This window comes from Bacillus rossius (genome assembly GCF_032445375.1).
Source record: "Bacillus rossius redtenbacheri isolate Brsri chromosome 9 unlocalized genomic scaffold, Brsri_v3 Brsri_v3_scf9_1, whole genome shotgun sequence".
NCBI classification, from domain to species: domain Eukaryota; kingdom Metazoa; phylum Arthropoda; class Insecta; order Phasmatodea; family Bacillidae; genus Bacillus; species Bacillus rossius.
Window position 1 is genome coordinate 19,203,922 of NW_026962012.1, and position 16,303 is coordinate 19,220,224.

A 16,303-nucleotide genomic window follows, 5' to 3' on the forward strand; every position below is an offset into this window, starting at 1 on the left:
GCAGAGCGATGATGGTACCCCACAGCCGTGGGATGATGGTACCCCACAGCCCCGAGCGATGATGGTACCCCAGAGCCGTGGTGAGCGATGATGGTACCCCAGAGCCGTGGTGAGCGATGATGGTACCCCACAGCCCCGAGCGATGATGGTACCCCTGAGCCGTGGTGAGCGATGATGGTACCCCAGAGCCGTGCTGAGCGATGATGGTACCCCAGAGCCGTGGTGAGCGATGATGGTACGCCACAGCCGTGGTGAGCGATTATGGTACCCCACAGCCGTGGTGAGCGATTATGGTACCCCACAGCCCCGAGCGATGATTGTACCCCACAGCCCCGAGCGATGATGGTACCCCTGAGCCGTGGTGAGCGATGATGGTACCCCAGAGCCGTGGTGAGCGATGATGGTACCCCAGAGCCGTGGTGAGCGATGATGGTACCCCACAGCTGTGGTGAGCGATGATGGTACCCCACAGCCGTGGTGAGCGATGATGGTACCCCACAGCCCCGAGCGATGATTGTACCCCACAGCCCCGAGCGATGATGGTACCCCAGAGCCATGGTGAGCGATGATGGTACCCCAGAGCCGTGGTGAGCGATGATGGTACCCCACAGCCGTGGTGAGCGATGATGGTACCCCACAGCCCCGAGCGATGATTGTACCCCACAGCCCCGAGCGATGATGGTACCCCAGAGCCGTGGTGAGCGATGATGGTATTCCTGAGCCGTGGTGAGCGATGATGGTACCCCAGAGCCGTGGTGAGCGATGATGGTACCCCAGAGCCGTGGTGAGCGATGATGGTACACCAGAGCCGTGGTGAGCGATGATGGTACCCCACAGCCGTGGTGAGCGATGATGGTACCCACAGCCGTGGTGAGCGATGATGGTACCCACAGCCCCGAGCGATGATTGTACCCCACAGCCCCGAGCGATGATGGTACCCCAGAGCCGTGGTGAGCGATGATGTTACCCCAGAGCCGTGGTGAGCGATGATGGTACCCCAGAGCCGTGGTGAGCGATGATGGTACCCCAGAGCCGTGGTGAGCGATGATGGTACCCCAGAGCCGTGGTGAGCGATGATAGTACCCCACAGCTGTGGTGAGCGATGATGGTACCCCACAGTGCAGAGCGATGATGGTACCCACAGCCGTGGGATGATGGTACCCCACAGCCCCGAGCGATGATGGTACCCCAGAGCCGTGGTGAGCGATGATGGTACCCCACAGCCCCGAGCGATGATGGTACCCCTGAGCCGTGGTGAGCGATGATGGTACCCCAGAGCCGTGCTGAGCGATGATGGTACCCCAGAGCCGTGGTGAGCGATGATGGTAACCCACAGCCGTGGTGAGCGATTATGGTACCCCACAGCCCCGAGCGATGATTGTACCCCACAGCCCCGAGCGATGATGGTACCCCTGAGCCGTGGTGAGCGATGATGGTACCCCAGAGCCGTGGTGAGCGATGATGGTACCCCAGAGCCGTGGTGAGCGATGATGGTACCCCACAGCTGTGGTGAGCGATGATGGTACCCCACAGCCGTGGTGAGCGATGATGGTACCCCACAGCCCCGAGCGATGATTGTACCCCACAGCCCCGAGCGATGATGGTACCCCAGAGCCGTGGTGAGCGATGATGGTACCCCTGAGCCGTGGTGAGCGATGATGGTACCCCAGAGCCATGGTGAGCGATGATGGTACCCCAGAGCCGTGGTGAGCGATGATGGTACCCCACAGCCGTGGTGAGCATTGATGGTACCCCACAGCCCCGAGCGATGATTGTACCCCACAGCCCCGAGCGATGATGGTACCCCAGAGCCGTGGTGAGCGATGATGGTACCCCTGAGCCGTGGTGAGCGATGATGGTACCCCAGAGCCGTGGTGAGCGATGATGGTACCCCACAGCCGTGGTGAGCGATGATGGTACCCCACAGCCCCGAGCGATGATTGTACCCCACAGCCCCGAGCGATGATGGTACCCCAGAGCCGTGGTGAGCGATGATGGTATTCCTGAGCCGTGGTGAGCGATGATGGTACCCCAGAGCCGTGGTGAGCGATGATGGTACCCCAGAGCCGTGGTGAGCGATGATGGTACCCCAGAGCCGTGGTGAGCGATGATGGTACCCCAGAGCCGTGGTGAGCGATGATTGTACCCCACAGCCCCGAGCGATGATGGTACCCCACAGCCGTGGTGAGCGTTGATGGTACCCCACAGCCCCGAGCGATGATTGTACCCCACAGCCCCGAGCGATGATGGTACCCCTGAGCCGTGGTGAGCGATGATGGTACCCCAGAGCCGTGGTGAGCGATGATGGTACCCCAGAGCCGTGGTGAGCGATGATGGTACCCCAGAGCCGTGGTGAGCGATGATGGTACCCCACAGCCCCGAGCGATGATGGTACCCCAGAGCCGTGGTGAGCGATGATGGTACCCAGAGCTGTGGTGAGCGATGATGGTACCCGAGCCGTGGTGAGCTATGATGGTACCCCAGAGCCGTGGTGAGCGATGATGGTACCCCAAGGCCGTGGTGAGCGATGATGGTACCCCAGAGCCGTGGTGAGCGATGATTGTACCCCACAGCCTCGAGCGATGATGGTACCCCAGAGTCGTGGTGAGCGATGATGGTACCCCACAGCCCCGAGCGATGATGGTACCCCAGAGCCGTGGTGAGCGATGATGGTACCCCAGAGCCGTGGTTAGCTATGATGGTACCCCAGAGCCGTGGTGAGCGATGATGGTACCCCACAGCCCCGAGCGATGATGGTACCCCAGAGCCGTGGTGAGCGATGATGGTACCCCACAGCTGTGGTGAGCGATGATGGTACCCCACAGCCCCGAGTGATGATGGTACCCCAGAGCCGTGGTGAGCGATGATGGTACCCCAGAGCCGTGGTTAGCGATGATTGTACCCCAGAGCCGTGGTGAGCGATGATGGTACCCCACAGCTGTGGTGAGCGATGATGGTACCCCACAGCCCCGAGCGATGATGGTACCCCAGAGCCGTGGTGAGCGACGATGGTACCCCAGAGCTGTGGTGAGCGATGATGGTACCCCAGAGCCGTGGTGAGCGATGATGGTACCCCAGAGCCGTGGTGAGCGATGATTGTACCCCAGAGGCGTGGTGAGCGATGATGGTACCCCAGAGCCGTGGTGAGCTATGATGGTACCCCAGAGCCGTGGTGAGCGATGATGGTACCCCAGAGCCGTGGTGAGCTATGATGGTACCCCAGAGCCGTGGTGAGCGATGATGGTACCCCACAGCCCCGAGCGATGATGGTACCCCAGAGCCGTGTTGAGCGTAGATAGTACCCCAGAGCCGTGGTGAGCGATGATGGTACCCCAGAGCCGTGGTGAGCTATGATGGTACCCCAGAGCCGTGGTGAGCGATGATGGTACCCCAGAGCTGTGGTGAGCGATGATGGTACCCCAGAGCCGTGGTAAGCGATGATGGTACCCCAGAGCCGTGGTGAGCTATGATGGTACCCCAGAGCCGTTGTGAGCGTAGATAGTACCCCAGAGCCGTGGTGAGCTATGATGGTACCCCAGAGCCGTGGTGAGCGATGATGGTACCCCACAGCTGTGGTGAGCGATGATGGTACCCCACAGCCCCGAGCGATGATGGTACCCCAGAGCCATGGTGAGCTATGATGGTACCCCAGAGCCGTGGTGAGCGATGATGGTACCCCACAGCCCCGAGCGATGATGGTACCCCAGAGCCGTGGTGAGCGATGATGGTACCCCAGAGCCGTGGTGAGCTATGATGGTACCCTAGAGCCGTTGTGAGCGTAGATAGTACCCCAGAGCCGTGGTGAGCTATGATGGTACCCCAGAGCCGTGGTGAGCTATGATGGTACCCCAGAGCCGTGGTGAGCGATGATGGTACCCCACAGCCCCGAGCGATGATGGTACCCCAGAGCCGTGGTGAGCGATGATGGTACCCCAGAGCCGTGGTGAGCTATGATGGTACCCCAGAGCCGTTGTGAGTGTAGATAGTACCCCAGAGCCGTGGTGAGCTATGATGGTACCCCAGAGCCGTGGTGAGCGATGATGGTACCCCAGAGCCCCGAGCGATGATGGTACCCCAGAGCCGTGGTGAGCGATGATGGTACCCCAGAGCCGTGGTGAGCGATAATGGTACCCCAGAGCCGTGGTGAGCGATGATGGTACCCCACAGCCCCGAGCGATGATGGTACCCCAGAGCCGTGGTGAGCGATGATGGTACCCCACAGCCGTGGTGAGCGATGATGGTACCCCACAGCCGTGGTGAGCGATGATGGTACCCCAGAGCCGTGGTGAGCGATGATGGTACCCCAGAGCCGTGGTGAGCGATGATGGTACCTCACAGCCCCGAGCGATGATGGTAGCGATGATGGTACCCCACAGCCGTGGTGAGCGATGATGGTACCCCAGAGCCGTGGTGAGCGATGATGGTACCCCAGAGCCGTGGTGAGCGATGATAGTACCCCACAGCCCCGAGCGATGATGGTACCCCAGAGCCGTGGTGAGCGATGATGGTACCCGAGAGCCGTGGTGAGCGATGATGGTACCCCAGAGCCGTGGTTAGCTATGATGGTACCCCAGAGCCGTGGTGAGCGATGATGGTACCCCACAGCCCGAGCGATGATGGTACCCCAGAGCCGTGGTGAGCGATGATGGTACCCCAGAGCCGTGGTGAGCGATGATGGTACCCCAGAGCCGTGGTGAGCGATGATGGTACCCCACAGCCCCGAGCGATGATGGTACCCCAGAGCCGTGGTGAGCGATGATGGTACCCCAGAGCCGTGGTGAGCGATGATGGTACCCCAGAGCCGTGGTGAGCGATGATTGTACCCCAGAGCCGTGGTGAGCGATGATGGTACCCCAGAGCCGTGGTGAGCTATGATGGTACCCCAGAGCCGTGGTGAGCGATGATGGTACCCCACATCTGTGGTGAGCGATGATGATACCCCACAGCCCCGAGCGATGATGGTACCCCACAGCCCCGAGCGATGATGGTACCCCAGAGCCGTGGTGAGCGATGATGGTACCCCAGAGCCGTGGTGAGCTATGATGGTACCCCAGAGCCGTGGTGAGCGATGATGGTACCCCAGAGCCGTGGTGAGCGATGATGGTACCCCACAGCCCCGAGCGATGATGGTACCCCAGAGCCGTGGTGAGCGATGATGGTACCCCAGAGCCGTGGTGAGCTATGATGGTACCCTAGAGCCGTTGTGAGCGTAGATAGTACCCCAGAGCCGTGGTGATCTATGATGGTACCCCAGAGCCGTGGTGAGCTATGATGGTACCCCAGAGCCGTGGTGAGCGATGATGGTACCCCACAGCCCCGAGCGATGATGGTACCCCAGAGCCGTTGTTAGCGATGATGGTACCCCAGAGCCGTGGTGAGCTATGATGGTACCCCAGAGCCGTTGTGAGTGTAGATAGTACCCCAGAGCCGTGGTGAGCTATGATGGTACCCCAGAGCCGTGGTGAGCGATGATGGTACCCCAGAGCCCCGAGCGATGATGGTAACCCAGAGCCGTGGTGAGCGATGATGGTACCCCAGAGCCGTGGTGAGCGATGATGGTACCCCAGAGCCGTGGTGAGCGATGATGGTACCCCATAGCCCCGAGCGATGATGGTACCCCATAGCCCCGAGCGATGATGGTACCCCAGATCCGTGGTGAGCGATGATGGTACCCCACAGCCGTGGTGAGCGATGATGGTACCCCACAGCCGTGGTGAGCGATGATGGTACCCCAGAGCCGTGGTGAGCGATGATGGTACCTCACAGCCCCGAGCGATGATGGTACCCCAGAGCCGTGGTGAGTGATGATGGTACCCCACAGCCCCGAGCGATGATGGTACCCCAGAGCCGTGGTGAGCGATGATGGTACCCGAGAGCCGTGGTGAGCGATGATGGTACCCCAGAGCCGTGGTTAGCTATGATGGTACCCCAGAGCCGTGGTGAGCGATGATGGTACCCCACAGCCCCGAGCGATGATGGTACCCCAGAGCCGTGGTGAGCGATGATGGTACCCCAGAGCCGTGGTGAGCGATGATGGTACCCCACAGCCCCGAGCGATGATGGTACCCCAGAGCCGTGGTGAGCGGATGGTACCCCAGAGCCGTGGTGAGCGATGATGGTACCCCAGAGCCGTGGTGAGCGATGATTGTACCCCAGAGCCGTGGTGAGCGATGATGGTACCCCAGAGCCGTGGTGAGCTATGATGGTACCCCAGAGCCGTGGTGAGCGATGATGGTACCCCACATCTGTGGTGAGCGATGATGGTACCCCACAGCCCCGAGCGATGATGGTACCCCACAGCCCCGAGCGATGATGGTACCCCAGAGCCGTGGTGAGCGATGATGGTACCCCAGAGCCGTGGTGAGCTATGATGGTACCCCACAGCCGTGGTGAGCGATGATGGTACCCCAGAGCCGTGGTGAGCGATGATGGTACCCCAGAGCCGTGGTGAGCGATGATGGTACCTCACAGCCCCGAGCGATGATGGTACCCCAGAGCCGTGGTGAGTGATGATGGTACCCCACAGCCCCGAGCGATGATGGTACCCCAGAGCCGTGGTGAGCGATGATGGTACCCGAGAGCCGTGGTGAGCGATGATGGTACCCCAGAGCCGTGGTTAGCTATGATGGTACCCCAGAGCCGTGGTGAGCGATGATGGTACCCCACAGCCCCGAGCGATGATGGTACCCCAGAGCCGTGGTGAGCGATGATGGTACCCCAGAGCCGTGGTGAGCGATGATGGTACCCCACAGCCCCGAGCGATGATGGTACCCCAGAGCCGTGGTGAGCGGATGGTACCCCAGAGCCGTGGTGAGCGATGATGGTACCCCAGAGCCGTGGTGAGCGATGATTGTACCCCAGAGCCGTGGTGAGCGATGATGGTACCCCAGAGCCGTGGTGAGCTATGATGGTACCCCAGAGCCGTGGTGAGCGATGATGGTACCCCACATCTGTGGTGAGCGATGATGGTACCCCACAGCCCCGAGCGATGATGGTACCCCACAGCCCCGAGCGATGATGGTACCCCAGAGCCGTGGTGAGCGATGATGGTACCCCAGAGCCGTGGTGAGCTATGATGGTACCCCAGAGCCGTGGTGAGCGATGATGGTACCCCAGAGCCGTGGTGAGCGATGATGGTACCCCAGAGCCGTGGTTAGCTATGATGGTACCCCAGAGCCGTGGTGAGCGATGATGGTACCCCACAGCCCCGAGCGATGATGGTACCCCACAGCCCCGAGCGATGATGGTACCCCAGAGCCGTGGTGAGCGATGATGGTACCCCAGAGCCGTGGTTAGCTATGATGGTACCCCAGAGCCGTGGTGAGCGATGATGGTACCCCAGAGCCGTGGTGAGCGATGATGGTACCCCAGAGCCGTGGTGAGCGATGATGGTACCCCAGAGCCGTGGTGAGCGATGATGGTACCCCACAGCCCCGAGCGATGATGGTACCCCAGAGCCGTGGTGAGCGATGATGGTACCCCAGAGCCGTGGTGAGCGATGATGGTACCCCAGAGCCGTGGTGAGCGATGATGGTACCCCACAGCCCCGAGCGATGATGGTACCCCAGAGCCGTGGTGAGCGATGATGGTACCCCACAGCCCCGAGCGATGATGGTACCCCAGAGCCGTGGTGAGCGATGATAGTACCCCAGAGCCGTGGTGAGCGATGATGGTACCCCACAGCCCCGAGCGATGATGGTACCCCAGAGCCGTGGTGAGCGATGATGGTACCCCAGAGCCGTGGTGAGCGATGATGGTACCCCACAGCCCCGAGCAATGATGGTACCCCAGAGCCGTGAGCGATGATGGTACCCCAGAGCCGTGGTGAGCGATGATGGTACCCCAGAGCCGTGGTGAGCTATGATTGTACCCCAGAGCCGTGGTGAGCGATGATGGTACCCCAGAGCCGTGGTGAGCGATGATGGTACCCCAGAGCCGTGGTGAGCGATGATGGTACCCCAGAGCCGTGGTGAGCGATGATGGTACCCCAGAGCCGTGGTGAGCGATGATGGTACCCCACAGCTGTGGTGAGCGATGATGGTACCCCACCGCCCCGAGCGATGATGGTACCCCAGAGCCGTGGTGAGCGATGATGGTACCCCAGAGCCGTGGTGAGCGATGATGGTACCCCAGAGCCGTGGTGAGCGATGATGGTACCCCACATCCGTGGTGAGCGATGATGGTACCCCACAGTCGTGGTGAGCGATGATGGTACCCCACAGCCGTGGTGAGCGATGATTATACCATCTCCGGGCGGTGCTCAGCTCAACACGTGCCCTCTCTAGCTCGCCCTCTCCCCTACTTGTCAGTTTAGTTCTGTGATGTCATTGTTAGTAAATATCACTCTGAGCATCTCAAAAACCCTCAATATTCTTTGAAAAATTATTTGTTTTCTTTTGATTTGTTAGCAAAATTTTAATGTGTTATTAGTTATTACTATTGTAACATAATCAACTGAGTACCACTAATGCTACTCTCCAACTAACAACACCTTGGCTGTGGTCGTGAAGTAAGGAGGCCAGTCTGGGCGTGGTTTGTGGTTTGAGTCCAGCCACTAGCAGGTACGTGTCCTGCAGAGCACGAGCACACCCCTCAAGGGGGGGGGGGGGGGAGACATAACGCCGTGCTACAAATAATTGTTTTCATGAATATTCAGATTCTATCAGTCAATTTTGTAACTTTCACGTTATGTATATGACAGTAAAAGTGTAAAATCTTGCCTGTTGTTCAGAAGCGGCCCACGGAAGAAGAGGTCTCCCCACAAGCGGAAGTGGGCGAAGGGGACCCCGGGGACCCTGGCAGACAGCAGGAAGGGCGGCAAGCCGAGCGAGGAGAACGGGGCGAGCTCGGCGGGGCAGGAAGCGCTGCCGGCCAGCATCGTGGTCACCAGGATCCCCGGCTCGTGCTGCATCTACACCTGCCAGGCGTGCGACCGGTGCTTCGTGAGCGAGGGTGCGGCCGTGCAGCACGGCTGCGGGCCGGCCGCGCCGAGCGACGTGCACGAGTACGTGTGCGACCACTGCAGCAAGACCTTCACGCGCTACGTGTCGCTGCTGGCGCACCAGGAGGCTCACCTGCGCAGCTTCGCCGAGGAGGAGGACGTGTGCGACGCCAAGAAGCCGCGCAAGCACGTCCTGTCCTCTTCGGAGGAGGAGGAGCCGTCCACCGCTGCCGTGTAGTCACGTCAGCCTGTTGCAGTTTTGTAGTTGTTTAGTAAACGCCAGGTGCAGCAGTGGTCACTCGCCTTCCACGCACAGGGATCTGGGTTCAAGTCCCAGCGGGATCACACTTGAATGATTTGCAGTCGCGAAACGTGACGGATGTTGCTGTGAACTAGAAGGAATTCTTGGCGCGTGCATTCCGTTTAGGTTCCGCTCTTATCGCACCACCCCTCAACTTCTCTAATTACCCTTTGATTATTTATTTTATTATTTAGTTAATTAAGCCCTCGTTCATTCGTAATGCGTGTGGACGGAACTGGTCGTCGATCTCACTGCTTCGTTGCCTCCTGTGGCGAGCCTGTTCGTGTTGATCTCACGAGATTGCGGGACATGCGGAGAATTCCTTTCTCTCTCTCTCTCTCTCTCTCTCTCTCAGATTGCAGACTAGGTGCAGTGTCCTGGCGTTCACTCTCTCTTTCCAACACACTACTGTTTCTGCTTGCTCTGTCCTAGTTCCAGCATATGCAGATGGTATTGAAAAATTTTAAAATTTATATTTGGAGATAGTTGGAGACACGCCGTGTCACGCTGTGTCAGGCGCCAGGGGCTGCAAGAGCCAGGCCGTGGCAAGGAGAACCCATTCCTGGCTAATTCAAATATCCCGATTTTCTCGGTCGGGTGGTCACTCTAGTCATCTATATTTTTTTTACAGAAATCACAATTAAAATTATAAATGTAATTTTTCTATTTGTTGCAAAGCATGTTAACATTATTTAAGCACAATGCTAGTGCCAAACAAGTCTGGAAACTTTTTCCTTTGTTAAAATTATCAAGGACTAAATGCCAAATTAAATTTTAAGACTGTCTGAATAGATTGTTTTCATATAATTGGGGGATGCTTCCACCCTCGTTCAGTATTCACCCCTGATTGCTGTTTCCGAATCTGTGCATTAATATTCTATAACATCCTCACTCTTAACTGAGTTAAAAAATACATGTTAACTCTGAGGCAGAGGTGTAAAGCCATACATTGGTAATCATGTTGAAATATATTGAAAAGGAAAGGGAAAGGTGAATAAGGGTTCATGTTAAACAAATGCCACCTATCACCAAAGTATTATTTATGTTAGTACTTCAACTGGTCAGATAACAAGTTGTCATTGTGAACAAGATATACATGCAAGAAAAGTTGAGGATTGTCATAACCTGGTCTGAACATTTACCTATGCTGATGCTACATTTTTTTGTCCTAAATGCCATTTCCTTTGCAAAACACTTGTCACATAACAATAAGCTTATGACCTTGTTCACAATACGTACAACATTGAGTTGTAATGCCCAGACTACTCAAAGAGAAACTGTTTGATAAAAATAACAACAACACTTTGTTGTAAAATTTTTCATTTGTATTAGGAACTCTTTTTGTGTTAAAATTTATTACAACAGTAATATGTGAAAAGCATAAAAGATGATTTATATATTGATAGACTAAAAAAAAAGAAGCAACAAATGATGGTGCTTAATATTTATAGTAATTTTTTAAAAAGCGGAAATGATAACAAGCAATTGCATTCACCCTTAATAAGACTTGCTACCTAAATAAAGGCCTATAAAAGTCAAAATGACGAGGAAAGTAAAATAGAAAACATTAGAAAACAAACAGTGATTGGTGGCATATTTTGCAAACAAGATTTTAAATGTAATTTAAGCATACATAAATAGTTGAGTCACTCATTGCCAACCTTGTTCCTTCTGGTCAGGGATAGCAGAGTGCCTTCCTTTTGTATTCTTACATGAAGACATCTTGAAGAGAAAGTTTGACAGTTGGGAATGAGAGCTCGCACATGCAGGCATACGTCCACCACGTAGTGCCGTAACGTAGTGCTTCCATCGCTTGAGGAAAGCCTTGAGAGAGTGGGTGCCCGTGACGACAATGGTGGTGCCTGCCTTCAACCACAACTTAGGTTAGCATTGCAGTCAAACTCAGTGTCTTCATTGCACTGATTGGCCAGTACGTTCCGGGCTTGTATTCATTAAGGCTGTTTGAAATACTAAAGTGGAAACTAAATAGTTTTAGAGATGGCTAGAAAGGTCACAGAGAGTATATTAGTAGCACATACAATATGTGTTGTTGGGAGCCAATAGAATTTTTGTCTGTTGTGGTATGTTAGAAGAATATGTCTTGTATTTTTCAAATACAGCAGGTTTTATTCAACTTTTATTAAATGATGAAATCATCTACTGGATTTATAAAAGGTGAAGCTATAAGTAGGTTACTAGTTTTATGTTTTTTATGTATTTTATGTATTATATTTTGCATTTTATATTTGTGAATGTCACAACTAGTTGAGCATGGTTCTGTTTCTCGCCAGTGTTGCTGTGATGACGTGTCTCGGGTGTGACGGCTAGTTATGTGAGCATAAGATGGCTCGCAATTCAGTAACATGCAGAGGTTGGTAGTTAAGTTTTACTAGATGGTAGTGATTTTTCCAGCAGGTGGTGTAACTGCTAGTATTTACCAGCCAATAGAAAACTACCGAAACAAAAACAGAACTATCAACATCATCCTATTGTACATTTTCCACAAAAAGGTTCAATTTTTTTATCAATAACAATATATTTTAGACTTTTTATTCTGGTTTTCAGGGCAATCTAATTTTTGTAATTTATTTTATTTCTACCTCAACACACCCGTCACATATTGAATGATAAATATAAAATCGTTATGCTTGCTAAAATCGGGGATAATTTTTGAATAATATCTAACGGGCCTAATGAAAGCTTTGAAAAATTGGATGATAGTAGATTTTAATATGACCGTATTGTTTAGCCTTGTAGAATGTGTTGCCCTTTCTTATTTCTTTTTATTTTAAATGGTCAATAATTATCTTCTTATGACAGTAATCTATACAAAAAAATTCTTAATACTTGGCACATTTTCATTGACTTATTAATTTACTGTTCATGTTAGCAGACTTGAAAAAACAAAACAAACATAACCATTGTGTTTTTTTTTGTTCCATAGTTGCTTTTCAAAAATAGTGCTCTTTTATTGAATTAATATTGAGATGTTTATAGCAATTTTCAGTACATTACAAGTTTTATAATCACTATTTTGCACCCCAACATGTGGATGGAGTGAATATGCTCCCCGGATAGTTGAAATCCTGTAAAAAAAATTAAAATAAACCCGGATAATCTGTTCACGGTAAGGGCGGGCCGGCCGTCTTCGAATTACAGCACTGCCTAGCCATTAGTTCATGGTCATTTACAACAGCCGAAGAGAGAAAGATAAGATCGTGCTGACCTTGCACTCATAAATTTTGGGTTCCCCCCCCTCTCCCCCTCCCCCCCCCTTCATCCAGCCGAATGCCAGCCAGACATGTCACTCTCCAGGTGCAACGCATTTAAGAAATTGACTAACACACTGGCAAAGGCTACAGGTAGACTGAACACTGAATGGTTGAGCGCGCGCCGGCGCCAGACATGTGGGGGAGGAGTGGGGGTGTGGCGCGAGGCAAAGGAATGCGGGATCTTGAACGAATCTGCGCGCTGGGATTTTCCCCTTGTCAGGGTGTGGCCGAGTTATCCGGACTGCCGGGTTATCAAGTGCCGAGTTTTCGGAACTCTACTGTATAAGAAAATTTCAGTTTGAAGTATACAGCAACCTGCCTGATATTTAAGCTGTTGTATTCTGTTTTATCACATGATTGTTGCACTCGCATAATCGTTGCACTCTTATTTTAGGGCGTCAAAATTTGGAGAGAAAAAATTTCTCACATAAAAGTAGCTAAGTAGCTTTTTTTTCTTCTTTCTTTCTTTACCACTGTTAGATCCTGATCAATTTGTGTATGTAGTAAATATGACATTGCCAAAGATCAGAGGACAAAGCAATGTGCAACAGAAATTTGTTCTCATGTTTCTGTCAGGCAGTATGGTATTTATAATGGGAAAATACAGTAATTAAAAACTTGTTTAAGATGCAACTACACAATACTGTTTCCCGTCTAATACAGTAAGTTTTTTATCCTGTCATTTTCTACATCATATGTATGTTATTTTTCCCCAGTTAAGATGTTACCCATAAACTTCTTTTCCCGTATAAAACCATTATTTGTTGGGATATTACCACTATTTATTTAATTAACAGAACGATTGTCACCACTGTGTAGCGTGTATAAAAATTTAGCCAGTGTTAAATTGCATCATTTATGTTTGGTTACGTTGATGCCTGCATAGAGTCCTCGCATGTAGTCAATATCCTTATCCATAGCTCGTGGATCGTGCGCAAGGTGAGTGCTCTGGTCTAGTGCCATTGGCTAGCCAGCTGTTTTCTTGGTTCCTTAGTTCCAGCTCATGTTTGGCTTACGGTTTTCACATTTATATTTCAGTTGTCAAAATATATTTTTGTTCATTCAAAATTTTTGGCGTGCTTTTGTATATTCTGCGTTTTAATTTAACATTCTTTCCATGCAACATTTTTTTTTTCTTTATGAAAATTCAACCGCCACTTAAAAAATTTCAACCCTACTTTTCAAACTTGATTTTAGCATGAAATATGTGATGATTATGCGATGAAACACTGTATTTGCATGTGTGTGAGTGTACTTATTGTATTATTCAAAGAAATAACTTTCATAAAAAAAGCTTTTGGAAAAATTTTAATCTTTTACACATAATTAACACGATGGTACTCAACTGTTGTCAAGAATAATTAACAAATGAAATAAAATAATTACAATTTTATGCAAATATGTTCAAACATTAATTATTTAACTACGGCTTTGTTTTGTATAGATAGTTTGCCTGTAGGTATTTTTTAACTATACAATATCTTGGCAAAATTAGTAACGTAGGTTTCAAATTAACAAACCATACAAAAGGCTACATTTATGCTTTGAAACCATTTGAAAAATGTGAGTACAAGTCGTTTTGAAGATTTTTTCGTAGATTTTTAGTATTAAATTAATGTAATATATGTCGGCTATATGACGGTGCCTCACTAAAGATCAGACAAGGCGTCACACCGGTGACGTGCGAGTAACAGAACCATGTTCCACCTGCAGCTTGTATTGTTTGTACTGAACATTCATGTTGTTAACTACATGTTTCAAACCATTAATTATCGTTCCAAACTGAACAATAATTCTATTAAACACATATACAAAAATGAGTGTACTACTAAACATAAAAATAGCAGATGTGCAAATTGCCTTAGTTTATTTGCAGTGCTGAAAAATCAGTTTTTCATGTTGTGCTCAACTGAAACTTCATTTCCACCTGTTTTAGTGATCCTGCTTAGCCTTGTGAAATTTTGTTTTAAAATATTTTAATGTTAAGTTATGCATAGTTTTATAAAGTATGTAATTATAGTATATAGTTTTCATGTAAATGAAGAATAGATTTTTTAAATGTATTATTTATAGCCTATGAATGATGTAGCAAGACGCGGGCGGGAAAGACGGTCTGTCCTGGCCACAACTTTGGAATGTATTTAACTTTTCATTAGTATTAAATAATACACTAATATACTTGTAAAACTACATCAGATGAAGATGTTACAATCATAATTGTAAATTATTTAACAATGTAAGGACAGTACCCGAAGCGATTGAGCCAGTCTGTCGACTATTCTGAGATGTATATTGTAATATGAATATGGCTGAAAATTTTTTAACTATTCTTACCATGTAGAATTATATTATGACAGACTATATACGTATATTTAAAAATGAATGATTGTTTTTTGTTTGTTTGTTTGTGTGTCTGCCCCTTATCCATTACTAAATAATAAATTCATCCAACTGCATTGAAACTTGGCACACTTGACCTTCGAAACACATGGAATATCACTTTTCTGGATGAGATTTTGATAAAGTTAACCTTTAGCGCAGAATTTCATTATTCTTGACGATATTTCACCATTTCATTGTTAACGCATCGTTCATCCATTCTCTGTGAGGTATTTATCTGCACATTGCTAACCCTTGTTCCACTATGCAAAGTGAATTACCAAACCTAAATTAGGATCAGTTGGTGAAAGTTTAGTGGTCCTTGTGTATTGAAAGTGGGGAACTGAAAAGGTTGACAGAGTGGCGATACTTGTCACTGGAGATAAGGTGGAGAAATTACTAGGAGTAGGAACAAGCTACTGCATGAGTGGGACCTGAGGGAAAAAGTGCGTGCGCTGGTATTCGTCACAGCTGCTGCCAATACAGGTTTGAAGAGTGAAGCATGTGTGGATTCCATGTAGGCACCGTGTACTTGAACTTGTGCTCTCATCTGTGTGCAGCATAGCTTCTGGAGTATGTGGGGGGAGCCCAGATGTTGCTACATTTAGGCATTTCAAGAAGCACGGGTCTCAGATTGACAAGGAAATATATTCTAAAAGTATAAATGATCTGTTTGACTCTAATGACCAAATGAAAGAGCTAGGGAAGAAATGGTGGGCTACTGTACCGCCATCTTGATGACCCAGCCTCGAGATCACCTCTCAGTGATCTTGCAGTTGTATGATGTCTTGCTTGGAGCTACAAGCCCAGGATCAAAGGTGAATTTCCACGTCCTAGGTGGTTTGTGCACAATGCACGTTGCATGGCAAAGGCTATCTATTCTCTCAAAATCTATTTGTTTATAGAAAAGTTTACCCTTACATCTGGAGAAGCTTGTTCATAACCATCATCTATTAGGCACCAAAGGCTGAATTATGTCGTTCTTTTAAAGAAAATTGAAGCATATCCCAATTGTAATGTTAGGTAACTCTAAGAAGAACAATTCTCAGCATCACAATAATCTTATGCTGAGGTGATGAATTTATAGCATGAATTTTAGCTCAGTTATAGGTTAAGTATCAGATGCAACTCATAGGCAGAGAGTTCTGAAACATTTTAGATATTAAAGAACCATGATTACCTAGCGTACAATAGATTGGAGAAATTAGAATGAGTCAGTACACCAAAGTAAACGAATGAGCATAGAAAAGAAAACCACCTTACACCAACATATCAACCTTGGTACCAACGAAAGAATGACAATTCGGTAGCACAAAGGACACTGCATGTTGATAATTACAGCCTAAAATATATACAGAAAATTTGATAAAACAAAGGTCATAGAACTAATAGGTAGTATGATGATAACCA

The 16,303-nt window shown here is 50.0% G+C and overlaps 1 protein-coding gene across 1 annotated transcript in view; it reads left to right on the top strand.

Annotated features, from left to right (window-relative positions):
• Positions 1-14,897, top strand: part of LOC134542566 (uncharacterized) — a 61,045-nt gene extending 46,148 nt beyond the window's left edge. Inside the window, exon 4 of the mRNA XM_063386937.1 lies at positions 8,732-14,897. Within this exon, the coding sequence (XP_063243007.1) occupies positions 8,732-9,179 (448 nt within the window). The 3' untranslated portion in view covers positions 9,180-14,897. The remainder of the gene's footprint in view (positions 1-8,731) is intronic.
• Positions 14,898-16,303: the final 1,406 nt, after the last annotated feature.